General features: G+C 35.0%; 1 protein-coding gene across 1 annotated transcript in view; it reads left to right on the plus strand.

The window, feature by feature from the left end:
• Nucleotides 1–1869: 1869 nt before the first annotated feature.
• ANO3 (anoctamin 3) overlaps nt 1870–23525 on the plus strand; it is a 396077-nt gene continuing 374421 nt past the window's right edge. Inside the window, exon 1 of the mRNA XM_045808600.2 lies at nt 1870–2388. Within this exon, the coding sequence (XP_045664556.1) occupies nt 2235–2388 (154 nt within the window). The 5' untranslated portion in view covers nt 1870–2234. The remainder of the gene's footprint in view (nt 2389–23525) is intronic.

Raw genomic sequence — 23525 nt, forward strand, 5'->3', positions numbered from 1 at the left:
TCCTAAATTAAACAAAAAAAAATTTTAAGAGAGAGAGAGAGAAAGAGAGTGTATGTGTGCATGGTGTGGGGATGCACAGAGGGAAAGAGAGAGAGAGAGAATCTTAAGCAGGCTCCATACCCAGTGTGAAGTCTGACGTAGGGCTCGATCTCACAACCCAGAGATCATGACGTGAGCCAAAATCAAGAGTTGGATGCTTAGCTGACTCAGCCAGCCAGGCGCCCCTTAAATTAAATTTTCTAGGATGATGAACATAACCTCCTGCCCAGCTACTCAAAGGGATCAGGTGTTTTACCTCTTAAATAGGACAACAGTGTCAGCCTCCTCAATCCCTGTCTTTTTAGCATTTGCTCCTCCACTGATCACCTCCTCATATTGTGAAATCAATCTTTTGTATTTCTCAAGCTGTGTATCTTATTTGACCACCATATTTTAAATACACCTTTTCCCCTAAACTTCATTGAGATATAATTGCATATAACATTTTGTAAGTTTAAGGTATATAATGTGATAATTTGATATATGCAGATATTTCATAATGATTACCACAACAAGGTCCATTAATACATACTTCACTTCATAGTTTGTTGTTGTTGTTGTTGTTTGGTGGTGAGAACGTTAAAAATCTACTCTCTTAGCAGCTGTCAAGTATGTAATACAGTATTGTTATCTATGGTCACTGTGCCATACATTACATTCCTATAACTGGAAGTTTATACCCTTTGACCAATATCTCCCATTACTCCCACCCCCAACTCCTGGCAACCACTAGTCTACTCTGTTTCCACATGTATGGCTTTTCTAGATTACACATATAAGTGAGATCATGCAGCATTTGTGTTTTCTTTGACTCAATCTCACTTAGCATAGCACCCTCAAGTTTACTCCATTTTGTCACAAGTGGTAGGATTTCCTTTTTTTATGGCTGAAAATATTCCATTATATATCACGTTTTCTTTATTCATCTGTTAGCAGACAGTTAAATAGGCTATGCCTTGAGTACTGTAAATAATGCTACAGGGAACAAAGGGTGCAGATATCTCTTTGAGACAGTGATTTCATTTCATTTGGATGTATACCCAGAAGTGAGAATGCTGGATCATATGGTAGTGTTTTTTTGTTTTTCTTTTTTTGTGTTTTTTATTCTTTGAAGAATTTCCATCATGTTTCCATAGTGGCTGTACTAATTTACACTCCCATCACCATTGCTTAAGTATCCCCTTTTCTCCACATCTTTGCCAACACTTGATATTTCTTGTCTCTTTGATGATAGCTATTTTCACAGGTATGAGGTGATACTTCATTTTGGCTTTGATTTACATTTCCTTGATAATTAGTGATGTCTAGGTCCGTTTCATGTACCTTTTGGCCATTTGTATGTCTTCTTTGGCAGACAAGAAAGTTGTTTGCCCATTTAAAAAAATTGAATTACTACTACTACTACTACTGTTACTACTACTACTACTACTACTACTACTACTACTACTACTACTACCACTACCAAATTGTATGAGTCCCTTATATTTTTTAGATATTTAGATATCAGATACATGATTTGCAAATATTTTATTCCATTCTGCAGGTTGCCTGCCTTTTCATTTTGTTGAGTGTTTCTGTGTTGTGCAGAAGATTTGTAGTTTAATTTACCTTTTAATCTCCACGATCATAAGTTATCTTTCAATAAGCATCAGGACTATAGTCTCACAACCCTGACCCTGGAAATATCATTCAGGATTAATTTCCTTCCAAATTAAAACATTCCTTGATGAGCTGCCCAGTGGAAAAAAGTTTCATTCTCTTACAGTCCTTAGCCCCACCCAGCTGATCTTTTGTATACAGAAATGTGAATGAGAACTTCCAATACCAAGTTACTAAAAGCATCTCTGCAGCCTTGCCTATGTCTTCACTTAGCCCATTTTACTTTTCACTGCAGCCTCTCTGAGATGGGGTTAGTGCTGCTGTCATTTTAAGGCAGCAAGATATCGTCAAGAAAAACAACTCTAAAATCCATCCATCCTGTTGAAGTCAATTGCCTAGAAAAGGCATGAATACAGAAAACTTAGAGAATCAGCTCTGCATGTTTTATCTCTTTTGGATTTCCAAGTGAGAATAATCACCGGAAAGCTTGAAGTTACCACTGATTATAATACAGTGATTTTTTTTTCTTTCTCCTATGATTTTTAAAACTTCAATAGTGTGAACTTTGACTTACATAGTTATTTAAGAATTTTGCAATGTCAACTGTGAAGTTTGAGCTGGATTATCTTTCTCCTGAAGACTTCAGACATGAGCATGCTTCCAACCCAGAATTTACTTTAACCTGTTTCACTGAACTTTCTGATGATTCTCATCAGTTGGAACTTCAGCACTCCAATTCTGTCCCCACTGGTAAGCTAAACTTCGGATTGGCATTTTTGTGTATCTTAACATCTGTATTTTCTTTAATGTCAGATATATAACAAATAAATCTTGATGTCTATCTACTTTGTGGTGGTAACACTGATGACAATTTTAGTTTCTTCAGTTTTTCCTCAAAATATATAAATAAATTTCTACAAAAAGAACAGAGCATTCTCCCAATAGAGTGAAATGCCAGAAAACCAAATTTAAAGAACACAGAAAAGTGTTCATCGTGAGGTAGATTTTGTTTTTCTGAACATTCAAGCCTATCAAGTCTTAGTTTTGTTTGGGATGATTGGTGAAATCAGGGATTATATCCATAAGCGGCAGAAAAAGTCCTGCCATCTTTCATTCATCTCTTTTATTTGTTTTCCTTTTATATACTTATATGAAGGTTAATATGTGCTCTGTACCTTCTCATTAAGAACAAGAGAACATTCCTTTTGCTTATGTTATTTTATGGCCTGATTTATTCTATATGAGCTTCAGAATTCAATGTGAAAATTTTATTTTTTGATATCTGTGGGTGCTACTTACTTATCCAGCATTCAACAGTTTTCATTTTAGCATTGCAGTTTTGAGGAAACAATGCTATACACTAATAGTCTGCATACATTAAGAAATTCTGTGGGTTTGGTTTACAGTGAACAGCTATGAGGTATCAATAATGAATTAATTGTGCTTTGTAGAAAAAATATATAATAAATATTGTAAATATTGTTCTAAAGAGAATTCCCTTATGAGTTAGTTGTTTATCTTTCCTCACAAAAAATACAGTGCATTCAGAAAAGTAAAAGTTAAACAAAGTCTTCATAGCTCTGGATGTCACAGGACATTAATCTTTGTCCAATGAAAAAGAACTTGTAGAAATAACAAATTCCATTTTGCAACCAGAGGATTCTTCTAAGAAAACTTGGCATATTTATTTTGAGATGTTTGAAAAGAAGTTTTATGTCTCCCAACCTATCGTTGATTTGTTGTTCACAGACTCTTGTATCATATGACTTGTTTTATAGTATGGGCAGTTCCATAAACAGGAGGTACAACAACTTTTTAAATGTTCTTTCATCCATACTATTATTTCTCTTTCTTTAATTGAAAGTCTTACTGAGTGTTGAAAGTACAATTTCATAAATGGAAAAATCGGGGTTTTGTTTTGTGTGTGTGTGTGTTTGTGTTTTTTGTTTTTTTGTTTTTTTGGGTGTTTTGTTTTGTTTTGTTTTGTTTTGTTTTGTTTTTTACAAATGCACAGTACCGTACAGTAGACTTAGACAGGAAAAAGAGGTTTTTAAATAAAGTATATACTAGTGTAATCATGGTTTAAATAACTATGTTCTTTTCAGCATTTTTTTGTCTTCTAGTCATCTCTGTTCCAGTTAGCACATCTATTCCAATAAATCCAATTCCTGTCTTTATGAAGCTGACATTACACATCAATAGCTTAGGTATGAACTCTTCCCCAATGCCTGGAAGACACTTTCACCTCAATATTCTTGGCAGCACCTCAGATTCAACACAAATAAGCTAAACTCCCTGAAAATGCCTCCTCCTTCTTACATTCTTATTTTTGTTAATATCCCCTAAGTCATCTCAGACATTCCTTAGCATTTATAGCAATATAAAGTACATATTTATTTCTGTGCATATTAGGTTAATATAGGTCTTCTTTACCTCTTTGTCCATCACTATGGCACCAGTACTCAATAGGGTGCCTGGCAATAAAAGGTTCTTTATATCTTGACTCATTGATTGCCTGGCTGAGAGACTGAAAGATTGGCCCTCTTCATTTCCCTAGGTCATGCACCTGTATGGTTTTCTACCTAATCTCACCTTCAGATTTTCCAAAACTAGCTTCTTGCCCATTGACAGCCACACAATCCTTCTTAAGCACAAGTCTGACCTATTCCCACCTTTGTTTGACATTTCTGTTAAGTCTGTGTGACCTTGTTATAAACCTAGTGCTCTAGGATCTAAATCTTTTTTCCCCCAGAACTTTGCCAGTTTCATGTAACCTGCCTATATCCTACAAGAATGATTTACCCTTTCCAATTACTGTTCATGTTATTTTTTCAAAATAATTTCTAATAAATATTTCTCCTTCCTCTATTTATTAAGATCTCATTGAGAAAAAAAATATGTGTATATATATATACATTATACCATCCTCTTCCCAAATGCCTGTGGTTAACTCTTTATATAAAGGCATATTTCCTGTCTCTGACTTCTACAAAAAATTTGTCCTATATATGAAAGCGTTCACATTCTAGGTTTTTGTTGTTGTTATAAATACATATGTCCATGGCTCCTCTTCTATTAGATTATGTTTCTTGAAGGTAACTGCCTTTTCACAGTTGTTTTTGCCTGTGCATCATGCACATGTCATAAATATGACTAATTGAGTGACTAAATATTAAAATGTAATGTTTAAATTTATTTCCTGTCATAGGGAGTACTTGTTTAAGTCTAGTTATACATGCATTTTATCTGCCAAAATACTATGTAGAAATTACCACGTAATTTTTTGCTTGATGATACCATCATACAGGATAGTACCAGTGTGGAATTTGTCCTTCATTTAAAACTTTTAAAGGAGCATTGACCAACATAGAATCTACTTTGTATGCTAGATCTTTTCACCCTACATTCAAGAGTCAAGTTGTATTCATTTAAAATACAGTAATTGAAAAAATAATATATATATTATAAATATATGTATATATATATATAATATGTATACATATATTCATTGAATATTTATGATTGAGACTTAGTGCTTGGGGTGTCTATCTGAAAATGAAAATGAGGTAACAGTAGAAGCAGGGAAAGAGTTCCATCCTTTTAATCTCAGTGGTGTGGCAGTATGTTTTTAACATACATATGCACGTATCCCTAGCATGGGAAAATAAAATACAACAGGTGGAAAGTTGAGCAGATATGTCTAAAAAGAAATATGTTCCATTGTCCGCAAGAACAGTATTTATACCTTCCACTTATATTATAACTTGAAGATAATTCATGCCTACGAATCTGAATAGTTCTCACAAGACATCTGTGAGGTAGAGTTCATTTATCTTGACTTTATTAAATAAGAGAATTCAAAGGCCAGTAAAGTAATGTAATTGGACCTACATCACACACATATATCTAATATGTGTTTGTGTCAGTGGGGAGGATGGTAGCAAAGACAGAGGCAAGTTGAGGAGCTCTTAATCTGTGTTCTGCCTTAAACTTAGTGTTCTTTTTTTTTTTTCTCAATACTGTATGGAAATTATGATTAAAAACAGTCCCATAGGAGAAAAATGCTTCTTTATGTTTCTGAAGTGTATTTCATCAGTAGTCAGTAATGAGACTATAAATATCATTCCTGGATTCTGGAATGTGCTTTAAATGACTTTTAAGGTTATGAACATTTCATCATCATGATCATCATTATTACCATTGTGATATTAATGATAGGCACACATATATATCATTTCCTATATATCAAGCAGTGCTGTGAATGTTCTATATACATAATATATACATATATATACATAAATATACTCACACGTACATATGTATGTATATTTTTATCCTTGTTAAACAGGTAATATAACTTCCATCACAGCACAGTCTAACGTATTTGAGAATGTATGTGATTTACCTTTTATAAAATTTGTTAATTTCATTTAATCTAGAATTTTGTTTATTTATTAGACCCTAGATCCCTTTTACATAGAACATTTCCTAATACCCTGAAAGACCTGCTTTGGAGATTTAGTGTTAAAGAAATGAATTATGTAATGCTAGTGAAGTAATTGGAGAACTCTAATAAAAAGTCAAGATAAGGTCCCGCTCAGTTGCCAAGAAGCAGTTGTCACTTGGGCAAGGTTTTAACATCCCTCCTGAGTGATTTTTCTAATCTGTAAAATGTCTAGAATAGATTAGTTGATTTTAAAGGACACCAACAGCTATAAAAAAGCTTAATGAAAATAATTAGATTTAGAGCATTTCCAGTGCACATCATTAAGCTAGATAAAGACCAGAATATAAGGAAGGGTAAAGACAAAGCCTCTGTTTACATATAATTTATAACAATAATAATGAAAATCAACTTATGCGAAGAATTTCATAATCTATGGAGTTCTTTTACATTTGACTTTCACAAGCACTCTGTAGATCAAATCGTTTTATTACTCCTATTTTTATAAATGAAGAAACTGCATAGTAGTGATAGTAAGTGATAAACCAACGTGGACCCAGACTTTCTCCAATTCCAAATGTTATTGCCACTACACTAGTACAAGTGTGAGTACCAGCCTTACTACTTACCCTGCTACTGTGACAATAAGGAAGATGACAAAAACAGCATTTACTGTTTTATTGACAATATCAAATACTTGAATTCTAGTCTCATTTTACTCTCCTAGTGTTTTGAAGCATGAAGAAGTCAAATATTATTATAATTGTCCATGATATTTCAAATATAGATTTATAGATCACTAATTTACACCCCATCTTGTTATTTTCAATTCAGAATGGTTGAACTGAAATCTTTATAAGAAAAGATATTTATGATAACTTAATATTCTAGGTAAGACTATTTGGTTTATAGAAAATGTTAACATGCTGATTTTAAATACTGTGTTAATTTTGAATGTGTCCTGTATATTGGGTGAATCATTTTCAAGATGGTTTAATAGTATTAATCATCTTTTCCTATCTATATTAGAAAATGTATTGACTTTAAATAGTTCCTAGTAAGCCAACCCTAACTTTTGAGCAGTTATCATTAAATACTAGAAGTTGACCCATGGTTGCTGTATTTAAAAATTGCCTTTAAGTTATTTCCATAAATGACTTGTTTCCTTCTTTAAATTCTTATTAAAAAAAATCTCAAATCTTAGCAAGGTGCTGGTGTATTATAGTTTGTTAACAATATTTTGAGCCAAGTAAGGACCCTTTCTATTGTCTTTTATTTACAGCTGAAGATTAACCCAGTCAACACAGTTACTTGTAACCAAAAATAAAGATAAGAAGTTGGGTCTCATGATGTTTGGTCCATTGCATTTTACGCTAAAATAAATATCTTCCCTCAAAGATTTCTTGGTATCATGTCTCCCTGATACCAGATGAAAATAAAGCTACTCTGCTAAAGTATAACTTAAGTCATAAGACAATTAACTGGTTCCTAAGAATAACAGAATTTAAGGTCTCATATGATATCCAACAAATACCATATTTTTAAAAAAGTGTTACACTATCCTCTAGTAGCCAGAGGAATAAATATAAACATTTATAAACATTACATATCCCTGTCAAACCACATGATCACAATACATACACACATTCGGTCACTTTATTCTCTGAGAATCTGATTATATTTATCTTTCTGGATATGTCTTGGAACCTAGAAATGACTAACTACTCTGCAGAAATTCCAGCTGTGCTGAGGTCAGCATAAAAAAGAAAATCTTCATCATCATGGGTGATTTGGGGCTTTATGAAGTGGGCTTTACACTGGTGGTTTCTTTGTCTCAGGAAATGAAGAGCATAGTTTCTAAGGATATGCAAGGAGATCTAAAGAACAGATTCTGTTCTATGATCTTGGGATGGAGGGTGAGGATCCAGCTAATTGCAGCCCAGAAGACCATCTCTGACCAGAAAGTAAAAGGCCACTTCGTAAAAGGATTTTTGCTTAGTTAGAAGGAATTAGAGGTCCTAACTTCTTGAGATGCTTAGAACTATAACCAGTTGCCACATGACTAACGTGAGTTGTAATGCCACCATGATCAACTATTTATATTTATTAGCTGTCTACTCTGTGCCCAGCGCTCTGCCACTTTCTAAGAAACGTCAGGTATTTGGATGGTCCAATGCCTGCTCTAACTGCACTCTCTAAATCTAGTTAATGAAAAAAACCTACGTATGTGATTGACATAGGTAACTGTTTCATTCTGTCAGTCTCATTCAGGACAGGAATCAACTGGAGAATCGTGCTTTAGCAGGGTAGTTTCCAAAGCCCAAGTATAGTCCGTGGAGCATTTGCATTAGAATCACCAGTACACTTGTGATACATGGGGCTTCTAGGGTCCCATCCCAGATTCTTTGTATGTAAACTCTGTGGATACAATCTAGGAATCCTAGATTTTAGAAATACCTCATTATGTCCATACACACTAAAGTTTGAAAATCAGTGCTTTGGTTAAGGGTCGTGATAAGTTGATCAACAATGGCTCCCTACAATGATCCCTATATTATGGCACTTATTCTAGATAATTTCTGATCATAGTAATCTATGGCCAACTATAGCTCTTTTGTCGACAGGCTTTTATACTATATTGACATACTTGACAGAATGTTTTCCTATTTTTCTTACATTTGCATATCATCCTCAGATAAATTCAGATCAAACTCTTCCAAGGAGCGTCTTAAAACATCAAATTTTCCCTGTATTGGATGCCCAGAGTATCCATTTCTGTGGCATTGATAGCAATGTAAAATGTTTATTTTCTGCATTTAATCTTGCATTTAAATGTTTTGCTGTAAGATATTGGGTGTAGCTTTCAGCTTTCAGTGCAGTTTTATCAAATAGAGAATAAACTCCCATGGGATAAGAGTTATCTTGTACTTCTCTTCAATTCCCTTAAGGAGAGACCAGCAGAGAGCTCTATGAACTGAGGAGCTGAATTGCTCATTTCTAATATGACTTTACAAAGATGGACCAATTGATAGAAACCTTCACTTCCTTTGTGGAATTTTTTAATATAACTCTGATCTCTTAATGGCTGTGCCTAGGGGCCTTCAACTCATTCTGTCTTAAGAAGAACAATCTAAGTTCATATAATATGCATACTTTGGCTGCCATGGTAAAATGAAAAGTTAATGCTAATGTGATGTTGTAAAATGAAATAACCCCAACAACCATCGTTTCTTTAAATGCCTGCTGAAAATACTCTACTAGGAATTGAGTACATCTACTATAATTCAAAATGATAAATTAAAAAGTGGCCTTTCTGATAACATACAGGGTGTGCTAATGGAAGTATTGATAAGTGGCCATTGCATATTGCATAATACCTAGCGGAGTTCACTAAACTGGTTAGAGGTAGAGACAGACACAAATATATAGATATTTCTCCTCAAAGGTATCCTGGTATTGTGTCTTCCTGATAGCAGATGAAAAATTGTTACTTTGTTTTTTGGAATAGGCCTCAGTACCTTAGGTTATACAGCACTTCATACTGAAAATCAAGGATTGTGGTGAAATTTTTATGATGAGAGTCTCAGGTTGGCATGGTGAAATACAGCCATAATCTTTATTCATAAAGCTCTTTCTGGGAAGCATTTGACAAAGGGCTCTATAAAATAGTGGGTGGGTTCTTATCTTAAAGTATAAAATCAGGTATGCTACTGATAATTTATAACCAGTTATAGAAAACGTACTTAACGTGCAAGCATTATTCTCTTCAGAAGTACAAAAGATTCTAGAGTCTAGAAATCATTGTATCAGCTTGATAAGGTTTTAGGCTAAGTTTTCAGGGGGAAAAATCATGGAACATGCTGATTATCAGCATGAAAAGAGAGAAGTCGCTGCTGCTGACTCCAGAGTCATGTTGCTTCTGCTGAGACTGCAAAGCTTTCACCTCTGCTCTGACCCCAGAGTACACTGAAAATCACTGAGTAAACAGGAAAAAGACACAGCAAAACCCCTCTATCCCAACTCTCTGCTGTGATTGGTTTCTTCCTGAGTCACTGCTGAACTACTCTGGAGTGGAAAGAACTTAACAAGAGACACACTGGCTAAGAACAGGCCTTGGGTGGATCCAGCCAGAGAAAGCCACCCCAGACCTGTTTCCTCAGTTGAAAAGCAGGGGATTTGCGGAGTACGTTCTCTGAACCTCTTTCAAAGATTCTCTGATTTAATTGTGTAGACATTTACTTTTAAAAAATAATAATAAGGCTCTATCGGAAGCGTCGAGCAAGTTCTGCAAGTCACCATGATTTCTGATTGTTTTACTGCTTAATATAAATTTGCACACTGCGGAAACTCATCAATGCCTTCTGATCCCCCAGCTTCCTATGGCTGTGTATGGTCTCACCCATCACTGTCGGGCTTTTTCAAAGCTCATTGTGCTACATGACATGGGGATACATTTCATGTCCTCAAGAATGCTGGAAAAACCATTGCTTGTCCCTTGAGTCAGCTGTGGTGGATCCTATTATTGAGAGTGGTGTTTTGCTTATTTTTAGATGACCAATGAACTACCTACATTTCCCATGTTTGTATCTTATTTTCACATTCTCAAGTTTTAGCTTTCATTTTGCTTGTTCTTTGCTTTTTCCTGGTCTATAATTTGAGTTCTCAAAAGCTAAATATACTTGTTCATGTTCTCTGAAAATTCTATACAGAAAGTTCTTGCTCTAATTTATGAGTAGAAAAATATATAAACTACAAATATAATCTTAGATTTAATAGTCTCACATTCTGCTTTTTATAAGTTAATCCAAAAGTCTGTGGCATTTATTTTTATAATTTTTTGAGCTACACATTTTAACTGAACACTGACTGGTTGCTGTAGGACTTGTCTACCTAAGAATAGACCCTATAAAATAACCATATCTTCATGTGAATTAAAATTGCCATTCTGCATAAGCAACAATACAGAGATAATTGCTTAGACCCTAGTCAAGCTGGAGTTCAGAGGTTGCTCTGATACTTCTTAGTTGTTTGATTTCTGTCAATCAGATAATTCAGTGAATCTCTATATGTTTCTATTTCTATAAGGGTGTACAAATCTCTACCTCACAGAGTAGTTAAGAATATTAAATGAAACAACAGCAACAACATCAAAACATTCAACACAATGCCTGTTAACTAGTGAGTATCTAGGAAATGCTGTTATTCTAATGATATAATATAGGATAGACATATTATAATGGTATTCCAGAATGTGGTGATTGATCACGTTCTGGGGTTACAGTCCATATGAGGCAAATTACAGAATCTACGTAGGGCAAACCAAGATGCTCAAAGTCAAGTACAGTTATCCACATCCTGGAACACATGACTATGCAGAGAAAAAGGTCACAAACTTCAGGAGCATTTATTTTATTTGCTAAGTTATCCCATTAAAGTTCAATATTAAAATAAAGGAGGGCTTGGTAGGAAGTAGAATAAAACCTAAATTAATTTTTATAATAAAATGCCAGACTTCAAAGAAAATTCTTGGTAGCCTAGAGATGTGTATGAGCATTCACTTTTCTCTAACAAGAGAGACATTTCTAGAGGAAAGTTCGTGAGGCACTGGAAAGAGAACAGGTGTTGATTGCATGAGAACCCTGGTTTCAGTTGGCTGCTTGGTCAGTGAGGTCCCATGATGCCAGCAGGTGCTCAGTGCATTTTGGTGAGGCCAGTAGTTTGTTCTGGATCCAGTGAGTCTGTGTTAGTTTTAGCACTGACATCCTGAAACTGTTCTCTTCTCAGGGTGTCATAGGTTTTTGAAAGTAGTTGGAAATTTTACTTTACTTCGTTAAGAGTTGGGAAACTGAAACTCTTTTGTGTGTGCTGGAAATTAAACTTCTGTATTTTCTTCCAACTCCAGATAAAAGTAGGCAGAGGAAACTCTTCCCTGTGTTCATCTTTAAAAGATTATCTAGCCTTTAGAAGTGAGATGCCTTATTTGAACATTGACTAGTACACTAAATAAGGAGGCAAAGATATTAGAGACAATCATGTATTATCTACATTAACCTGACTAAACTCATAGATGGGAAGAGCTAGGTTCACGAGCTTCTCTTATGAGAATGTGAGAGTGAGGCCAAGAAAGCATGATGAGTAGCTTGCCTAGTATTACATGGATAATTAGATACAGAGGTCAGTCTGTAATTTTCTCTATCCTGTATTGTCAGGCCCTAGTGTGTCTTCTGACTCTCATGAGGCATCATGATAAAAGATGGTGGGGCTTTGCCATATAGGACACCTCTAGCTGTGACTCATACATAGATATTAGAGTTTGTGAAAGTTACTTAATATTTCTCTGCCTGTTCTTAGTGGGATATCCACTTTACAGAACTGACGATGGGATTGAGGCAATGTATGAAAAAAAAATGCCTTGTGCAGGGACAGGGCTTAGAATACATATTTAATGGATATGAGGTGTCTCCTCAGTTCCCACTCCAACATTCTGCCTACTGTATTACTCCCTGCCTACTGTATTACTCAAAAATTGCTGGGCCATTCGTATGAGTTGCTCTGAGGACTGGAGGTAATGAATCTGAAAATCAAAGTGTTCTACAAATACATATGTCACTGTGGCTTTCCTAATTAATGCTTGCAATCACATGATTTTTAGATCAGACTTTCTTGAAAGTGATTTATGATTAATTTCAAAAAGATAAAGATCCAGGGGTATTGGTATAACATCTCTGGTAACATAAGAATCCTGATTTCATCATTTATCGGTTTATTTTTCATTAACATTGAAGAAATTATCATTCCCCTCTATCTGTCCTGCTGATGTTTCCCTCAGAATTCTTATCTGATGCCACAGTAGTTAAGTACAATTCAGTGTCTCATAGTTCTTCTTTTCCACTGAATATTTGGCTCTCAGCCAAATTTCAGAATTTAGGCTCTATTTTAAAGGTCGTAAGGGAGAAAAGTCTCAAAGCAAAAGCATGTAGAGAAGTGTTGAGTTCTGTAGCAGAGCCAAGAGCATGGATTTTGGAAATCACCCGATACATATAAATGCTACATATTTCATAATTTCTGGTGAAAACACAATAACCACTGAGAGCTTTGTCATTTTTTTTGTCTTGTTTTGCCTTGAAAGCCAAACTAAACTATTCTTAACAATTTATCTCATATCCTTATTATTGTCATCCTTTAAATGACGAACTGTTAAAAATGAAGTTCCATTAGCTCAATAAAATACATATGAAGATACTTTTAAATTTGAATTAGAAGGGGCATTTCATCACAGCAAATGGTGAAAAGAATAAGTGGATTAGTGGAAATTCAAATATATACATTGTTTATTATCTATCGGTCAACAATATAATGTAAGACCTACTAAAATGTAAGACATTGTACAAGGTTAGGAATTAGGGGCACCTGGGTAGCTCAGTTGGATAAGTGTCCGACTCTTGATTTTGGCTCAGGTCATGATCTCAGGGTCTTGAGATCGAGTCCCATGTCAGGCTCTGGGCTCAGCAGGTAGTATGCTTGAGACTCTCTCTCGCTCTTCCTCTGTCCCTCCCCCAACATTCTCTCTATCACTCTCTTTCTCTCTCAAATAAATAATTTTTAAGAAATAAAGGTTAGGAATTAATTAAAAGGAGACTAAAACATGGTGTCTGCTTCTAGTGTTAGAGAGGACGTTCATTCACTACATTAATACTTACTGAGTAACATACATACAATGTACCGTATACACATATATACAAAATACAGTTTTGTAGTATATATACAATGTACTTTGATACACACCCATGAATGTATATATTGTGTGGGCACAGCTTCAACCCTGTTCTCCCTGATATCCCAGACCTCAGTGGCATCCCTTGCCCCATTCTCATTCATGAGTTCCCAACAGTAGGTAGGGTCATTCTTTCAGTCTTAGGCTTGTGTTCTCATCTCATCCTGAACATGGTCAGTGTTAGAATCTTCAGTGGTAGATGCTTACAAAGAAGGAATAGGCAGCCATGGGCAAAAGGAGAGCCTGCATGGAAAATTTTACAATATAGTCCCTGTGTAGATGTGTCCATGTCAGGTTAATTTTAGTCTTTAGTTTCCTGAAAGTTAAGCTAGTAAGAGTCTTCTCCAGGGCTTGTATTCTATGATTCTATGTCAGAATATCTCTTTATTTGTGTTCATCTTCCCTTACTATTTTTTTTTTAATGTACATCCTCATGAGCCTTGACTTGGCCACCATTTTAATCCTCATCCACATGAGACTCATCCCCCACAAATATCACATTATGTTCTGTATCCTCTGTCCCCTTTTCACTTAACCCGCCTTAGAACATCTGTGCCTTTTGCATGACTCCAGCCTTTGTAATACAGAATGCCCTCATCAGAATATGGGAGCCATCGCAAATGATTGGTAGTGAGCACCCCCTCCACCTCTCAGGTCCAATGGGGCAAGAAGTAGAAGCAATATTTTTTGTTTGTTTTTTTGTTTTTTTGTTTGTTTGTTTGTTTTCCCTCTTCTAGTGTAAGTGGCAGGTGTTAGAAAACAGTAAAGGATTTAGGACGGTTTTGGAAAATCAAATTAGAATTTTAATACTGTACATCAGTCACATGATGAATTAATTAAATCTTGCTAAGCCATCCTGGAACACTAACACAGTATATTATACTGTTTCTTAAGGTAAGGGTTTTCTATCTATCATACAGTGAACTTTAGAATTTAACTCTCATAGCACACAGAAGTTGCTTGTAAGTTGGAACTCATCACTCAGGGGAAAAATGAGGTAACTATTCATTATAGTGTATGCCAAAGGAAAAAATCAATGAAAAAGGAGATATGTTTTGAAGTTCCAGAAAAAATAGATCAATGTGGCCCAAAGAGAATAGGAAAGGAAAGAAATTTTAAACAAGGACAGACTGTTAAAAGAAAGGAGGAAGGCGTTCCTAGGAAATGAAATGACATAGATTGATCACAATATATGGTATCATAAAGTATTCAGTTGTGTGTCAATGCATTCATGTGTTTGTTAGTTTATGTTTTGCCACAATTACATACGTACCTCTTCTAACATGAATATTCTAGATTTTTCTTGGAGAATCAACCCCTTTCCTACTCTTTGATGTAGTTTGTGTTCCTGCTTTAAGGTGTGCCTGAGGTTAGCCTTCCTTCCAATTATTTCAGTCATTGAGCTAATGAATTCCTTATGGGATATTGCTCATTTGATTTGACTCTTCTATCAATTATAGTAGGAATAGTTCTCATTTCTAGTTTTTGGTAGGAGAGTGACAAGAAAAGGTCTGCTTGGCTAGAGTGAAAGATTCAAGTTGTATGGCAGTGGAAGGTAAATTAAGTATAGATAGAATAGTAGGCCTCAAATGCTAAATTAATAGTGTTGACCAGTACAGTTGATGGACACCTTGCTATTTCTGGGAGACCCATTTTAACTTTCCCCACTTTTTAAAGTCAAGGCCTTCGTAATATTAGGCTGGGGCCATAGCCAAACCATCATTCTTAACTCAAGGAGTCTGAAAACTGTGGCCTTAACCTCTGCTCTCAAGGTTCCTGGCTCTATACTCTTTTGCAGCTAAAATAGATAAAAACCAAGCCTCATATAGAAGTTTAATGTGTCCCCAAGGCAACATTGAGATTTTCTCTTCCTCCCATTAAGAGAAATTTTTATTTAATTCGTAGGGGGAGGAGGAAGTGGCTAATCTTAGGCTGTTTACAGAAACTCCTCCAGGGGTCTCAGATTGGCCTAGCCTGTGTGATTTGTTCTATTTCAGGGTGGAATCCATGTGGGCCCTTCATGTTCCTGTTTTTCATTTCATGCAGGGATTGGACCTAGGCATAAATTTATACTTGCATAACCACTGAGAGATGTCGTATTTAACCATCTGGTTAGAAACTGGGCTAAAGATTCTTCTACTCTGAGAACCTGTGGTTACAGAAGTTGTTGATGTTAATGACTTCCTGTGTTTCTATATATTCAGGTTACAATAGGAGGCAAATGTCAATGGATTTTATCTTCCTTATGTCAAGAAACTGATTTTTTTTCCCCAGTGGATGGTTTCAGGACTAAATATATAAAGCCTGTCTTGGCATTTATGGGGTATAATAGTTGCAGCAGAGCATATTTTCCCCTTGTTTATGGGAACTGTTAGCAAAGTTTCTTCTAAGAAGCCTTACTTTGTCACATTCTAATCATAATGTTAGTGGATAAAACCATATTCTCTGAGAGAGCTTGACTTATGACCACAGAGTATCCTACTGATGTAGAAGTGAGACTAAGCCTGTCTAAGCAGAGTGGACTTCAAGACCTTAGTTAGGATGCTCTGCTTACCTTCTGAGCTTGGGGAAAGGGTATGAGACTGGAACTGAGACTTGATGCAAACATAAGACAAGAACCTGGTGTTGTCAGCAACTATCTATGGAGACTAATGATAGAGAAGACCCAGAGGAAGCAGAGCCAAGAGATTGGTATTACTGTAATGTTTGAGTATGAATCAGGTTCTAACTGAAGCCAAGCTGAACCTGAAGCTCAGTCAAATTAAGTCCATTATGTTTTCCTAAATCAGTTTATATCAGGATTTATGTAGCTATTTTAGTTTGGTACAATAGGAAGTATTTCCTCCCTCTGCCTATTCCCTTGGAAAGCTCTTTCTTTTTCCTCAAACTTTCTCTCAAGTATTCTTCAAGTATTTCTTCCTCTTTGAAGTGTTTTTTTTTTTTTTTTTGACAGAGCTTGGTATTTGTTATTCTGTTATAATCTTTATCATGTAACACAATGACATGTTTGCTTATCTGTATCTGTCATAGCATTAAAATTACCATAATTCATTTCATAATACTTATTTAGCACTTATTCTGTGTTACATTGTGTTAAGCTTTGGGGATATGGGGCTGAACAAGACAGACATGGTGTGTGCACTGTGTGAGGGCTGTTTGAATTCTTGTATACAAGAGACACTTGCAAAATACTGAATTAGTATGCAATTCAAAACCTACTCATCTCTCAGCCTTTTTTGACTAACATCACTCCACAAAGATCTTAAATCTTTATTTAATATCAACCTTTGCCTTAATTTGTTTCTTAACATTTTGAGAGCAGATGCTTCACTTTCATAAGCCATATATCTCAAAGAATTCCCAAATCAAAACTGCAGAAATATCTACCAAAGCAGATAAAATTCCCTCTGAATCATAATGTCACTAAAAGTTACATTTATAACACCATGTAGACACAAGTCCGTGCTTGCCATCTTTTCAATTTTTGCTATCATTTTATCGTCTATGTTGTAAAAAATATTATAGTGGCTAGAGAATTAATTGAAATGGTTTAAAAAATACTTTTTCTTATTTCCATACACAGCGGACTGTAGATTACGTTCAAGTGATAGATCAACACTGAATTTGACAATTCACTCTTAAGAGTATCTAAAACTATTATGCCCAGGCTAAGAACCAAGGAAGTATTATATGTATTGGCTTTAGTTTTTTAATCTAACCTAGTATCTTCAGTTGGACTTTTATCCTGCCCTATGCCAGGGCCCATTTTTCAAAAGAAATGTTTGCATGTGTGACTTTTCAAGAGTTATTATTTACTTAAATGATGAATGGAGAGAAGATGAGGAGAGAAAAATATCATGTGTTCATGCTGGCTTTGATCTAAAGCTAAGTGACTCATACTATTCAACTTTGTAAGTGAATAAATCACAAGTGGAATTATATTGTGTATTCTTAATGTGGTCAAGAATATAGAATCCATGAATATCAAGTTTATGAATGCCATTATGGTGAAATAGTAATATAGTTCATTCAATGAACTATATTGTTACTCGAATGAATATGTTTTGTATATTCAGACTATGTAAGTAAAATATTAGTAAATATAGTAAATATTATAGTAATATATTTACTAAATATTTTAGTAAAAAATAGGTAGAATATTACTTTTTACTCTGTGTCTGTTTCTCACATATAGAAGTTATATTTTTATTACTGTCCCTCCGAGCCTTGCAGGTCTCAACATACAGCTTATCAAATGAAAGTTCGATCACACGTAAAACCCTATTGGAGATGTACTAGTAATTTTAGGCAAAGCAGTCTCATTTATGCTCATAGTCTGTTGCTACCATTGCATTAATTTATGAAAAAGTCATTTAAGAGTTTGGGATGCAGCCGATGTTGGAACGGAATGAAACAAACTGATCTCCTGAAGATTGGGTTCAAGATATTAGCTTCCTTAGTTTTAACCTACCTATTCCTATAATTGGTTGGATCTAGGATAAGACAATCCAGCTTAAAATTTCTTAGAAGTATCTTACCCAGAATTTCTAACCGACCTCAAATAATCTCCTAAATTCTATTTAGTTTCAGAATTCCATTATTTTTTTTTTATTTTAAAAAAGCACTTTTTAAAATCTTATGTATGGATCTTGACTAATGCTACATATCGTGCATTATTTAGTGGGAAGACTGCCACTTAAAATGCAGCATGATTAGTGTTATAGTAAACTTATGAATACTATGTTGTGGAAACACAGTGATGGGAGTGGTAAGTTCTGACACAAGTAGAAAGGAAGCTGCAAAGTAGCTTAATGGAGGAGACATTTGCATAAACTCCTCAGGAATAGGATTTTTCCATAAAGTTCAGGTATGAGAAGGAAAAGTAGTACAGGTAAAAGGAACATCATGGACAACCACAGAAAGGCATGAGAAAGCAATTTACAGTTGAGAAAGCAAAATCAGTCTTTAAAGCCATCCCCCAAACCACCTGAGATACTAAAATAATAATTCCTCTGAATGTTTAGAATATATTTTTTCATATATTTGGTAAAATAGGTATGTTGTTTTGTTTTTTATTTATGAGTTTCTTAGGATAACTCCCTTCATCAAATTCTGTATTCTTAAATGCAGGGGACAGTTTTAGTTTATCTAGCAAAACATGCAGCCCTTGGCAGCCATTCAACATAGTTGTCGACTGAATAGTAATGTAGCTGGACTGTGGGTTGTGTGAGACAGAGATTGGAAGATAAGGAGTCTAAATTGGGCCAATTTGCAATGGGATTTGAATGTCAAAACAAGCACTTTAGCCTTTATTCTTTCAGGGAAGATAAGCCACCTAATGTGTTTAAGCAGGGTACTGACATGATCTGAGCTGTGCTATTGATATTTCCAAAAAAAGAGAAGATATTTTCTTTAGTCTCAGAATGAAGCCTAATTGTCTTGTTCCAATTTTTTAGTATATGTGCTGCGGAAGCGAGCACTGATTGTCTTGATAAAAATATTTTAGCTTGGTCACACACAACTCTTAGCCTTTTTGTTTTTGTTTTTGTTTGGTTTTTTTGTTTGTTTGTTTGGTTTTTGTTTGTTTTTTAATAATTAGGAGGCTCCTGACAAAATAGACACTGATTTGTGACTAAGGTCATTATCTGAACAATGGGTATTTTGGTGTACGGTTAACTTCAGCTGGGACAGATACTCTCAAGGGAAGACTTCTTATTCCAGAAACTTCCTCTGAAAACCTGAAGAATTTAGTGGCTTGACTACCATGTTGTTTTGAATACACTAGTTTTTAAGCATAAGAGCCAGTCATTCCCATAGGCATTAAACTGTAGTCATATTTCCAAGTAAAATGGCAATTACATTAAAGCTACCAATCCATGTCCAAGAAACCATTGTCTAAGACCCACACTAAAGCTTAATCTTCACATTTGTCCTTTTAAATTTTTACTCTTTCACATGTTAAAGGAAAATCCGGAAACCTTTTAAGAAAAATGGAATTACACCCATATATGCAAAAGGCACAGAAAGCAAGAGATGTTGATAGCCAACAACAGTATATTGTTGTAGTTTCCAAATTACAATTCAAGTTTTATGGTTTAGTTTTCTATTGAATGTGTATCATAGAAACTTAAGCTATTTCTGATTGAGATGAAGAAATTATCAAACATAATTTGTACATTTGTAAATTTGATTTAATTAGTAATTTGCAACTATTTAAATATATGTTTATATGGTTTAATACTCTTTTAACTTCTAAATTATTAGCTTTGAGCTTTTAGTTTATATTACTTGAATCTTCCACAGATGCAGGCAAATGTCACCTTTTCCTGATTTCCTCACAGGATACATGATTCGGTCCATTCCAAATGAAAATATTATATTAGAAATACTACACAGCTAGAAGTCTTCTTAAAAAAATCAGAAGTCTGCTGTATTAATAAGCTTGGTCTGTGTTTCCGAGTAAACTTATATCTCTATTTCCATTTTCCCAATTTCTATAAACCTAACATCAACACTATTTCCTTACTGAGTAGTATCAGAAGAATTTAGTTTGCGTTTTAATATAAACAAAGATCCTCAAGGAAGAGAAAAGGTGGTATGTAGAGGACGTCAGCATAATTATTATTTGACAAATGAAGATGATTTTCTGCTCCTGGTACAAAGCTATTTCGTAGACTGAAAAGATAAATGTGTATGAGGGTAAATTAATCAGAATATTCTCAATCAAAATGGTCTAGCTCAAGGTTAGTAAGTTATTTATTCTCATTTACAGGATAGTTGTATTGAGGTTTTGACATGCTAGGGCATAGTATTCACTGAAACATTGTTAGGCATTGACCAGATGAATGAATATACAGGATGGGAACATTTTAGTGTGATGCTATACTTTTGCTTTGCTCATTTAAAAACTGTGTCTCACTTAATTATGGTTAATTTCTAAAATAAAGTCAGATTAATAGAAAATATAGTACTGGGAGAAATCACCTTACAAGGATTAAGGGTTTTAAAAAATTAAAGCTTGGGGCGCCTGCCTACAGCTCTGGTCATGATCTTGGGGTCCTGGGGTTGAGCCCCATGTCTGGCTTCCTGCTCAGCAGGGAGTCTGTTTCTCCTTCTTCCTCTCCCCTCGCATATGCACTCTCTCTCTCTCTTTTTCTCTCTCTCACATAAATAAATAAAATCTTTTAAAAAAGAAAAAAATAAAGCTTATTTTTAAAAATATAAATCACTTGCAATAAATTAGGTTTTTAAATGCATAGATAATATTCTAAGGTACTGGCTTTTTTCCCCCCCATCACCTTTAGAAGTTGGAAAGAAAAAGCTCAGCAATACTTCTTTTCTGTATCCGTAGGCTGATTGCTTCATTAAGTGTCAAAGTGTGGGTTTAAATCCATGTACTTCTCTTTGCCAAGCATTTCATATGAACCAGTGCCTTCAACTTCTCTGTTCCTTCAAAGTTTCTTCATCTTTAATAATAATAACAACAATAATAACTCATTAAGACCTTACTCAGTTCCGGGCACTGTTCTACATGCTTTTTTTAATTTACTTTATTTGGTCCTCATAATGGCTCAGTGAGGAAGTTACTGTAAATACAGAGGAAACAACTGAGGCACAGAAATGTTAGATGTTTTGCCCAAGACCACATAAGTTTGTAAGTGGTACAGCAGGGTGGAATACAGACAATTAATTTGCTGGTAATACTTACACTGGATTACAGCAAGCTCGGTAAAATATAGGACTAGTAAAAGTGACCTTAGGGCACTTTATTTTTATTAATATACCCTGTAATAGGTCAACATTGAAATCTCTATGACCCAATGATATCAAAAGCCCTTCAAATGGTATGTATGATTAAAGATATATAGGGGCACCTGGGTAGCGCAGTCGTTAAGCGGCTGCCTTCGGCTCAGGGCGTGATCCCGGCGTTCTGGGATCGAGTCCCACATCGGGCTCCTCCGCTGGGAGCCTGCTTCTTCCTCTCCCACTCCCCTGCTGTGTTCCCTCTCTCGCTGGCTGTCTGTCACATAAATAAATAAAATCTTTAAAATAAATAAATAAATAAATAAATAAATAAATAAATAAATAAAGATATATAATACTAAGCCTTTTACGCTTCATTTGCTGACCATTGAGAATGGAAGCTCCCCACAGAGAGCCACAACTCCACTGATCATTTAATTGCAGAGAATTCAGTGATTTGTGAAATGTTAAAATGTCAAAACTAAAAATATTTCCATATATTATTAAAATGTTATTAGCCTTCATTGAAGGGGAAAAAAGGGCCAAAGGTATCCAAAACACCTTTTAAAAGACTATTTTGATTAACATTTTTAAAGTTTTATGTAAATATTTTTGAGCTTTGCACGCACACACACACACACACACACACACACACACACACATTTAAAAAAAAAATAAAAGCAGTTAGCATGTTTTTGCCTTGAATATGAATGAGGCAATAGCCTTGGGTATAGCTATCTTGAGATACCATGGCCAGAATAAGAAGGGCATCAAGGTGGTCTTTTGTCTTATATTTTCAGTTCTCTGATTCATTAAATTTGTTTCATTTCCTAGTGTTTAAGGAATATGTGAGAGGGGTGTCTAGCTAGCTCAGGTGGTAGAACATGTGACCCTTGATCCTGGGCTTGTGAGTTTGAGCCCCATGTTGGGTGTAGACATTACTTAAAAATAAGATCTTAAAAAAAAAAAAAAAGGAATAAAGAATATTTGAGATCCTGAAATTGTATTCTAACCCTTTGCTTCAATATAATGGGAATAACTTTGATCTCACAAGTTTGGTATGCTCATTAAGTGAGCTGATACAAAAATGCTGGGTAAACTGTAAAAACAATAAATACATAATAAAAAATGAACCGATTTGGTTTAGTAGGAGTAATAATAATAGTAGTAGAAATTTAATGAGAGTCAACGCCAGATGCACTTTATTTTGTACAAAGACTTCTGGTGTTGCTTTATCACAACTGGAAAGCAAATTCTGTTTTAGTACACCAATGGATTCTTTTCACATTTCATAGAGAAATTATTATATTCTTGACAAGGTCATGAGCTGACTTTAAAGGTCAAGTGTGATATGTCCATGATGCAAACAGATAGACAGACAAACCACGTTTGCAGTGGGCCTTGGGATGAGTGAATTGGGCTAAAAATATTCTTTTGAATCTGAGGCAAAACGCTTTATCAACTGTACTAGCCAGTTATGGAGTTTCCCATACCAAGGGCACCTAAAATCCGACTGACCTTTCTCATTAGTGGTTTTCAAACATTTCTGCATTTGTCCAGAAAGAGAATCAATCTCCAGGTACTAAGATGTTCCTTAAATGAATGTTTTGTGTTCATACCTCCCAGCAACTCTCAATGATAATAGCACACTATTCTAACAGGGTCTTAACTTTGGGGCCTCCTTCCCGTGAATAGTTTTCTCTGTTGGAGCAGGGGAAGCAGAAATACGGCCCTGCTGACCAAACCAATGGACATGCAATCAGGAGTTATCTAAACACTAAAAGGAGCAGGTATGTCAGAAGCAAAATATAAGTGGTGTGCACAAAGGCTAAGTATATATGCTTTTCTGTTGAAATTGGGAAAAAGACAATTCTGCATTTCCTGATGAAATCATTGGTTTCTGGAAAGTATTAAACTTTTAGATTC

The sequence above is a fragment of the Ursus americanus genome, chromosome 24 (assembly GCF_024610735.1).
Source record: "Ursus americanus isolate L20-20 chromosome 24, mUrsAme1.1.p, whole genome shotgun sequence".
NCBI lineage: Eukaryota > Metazoa > Chordata > Mammalia > Carnivora > Ursidae > Ursus > Ursus americanus.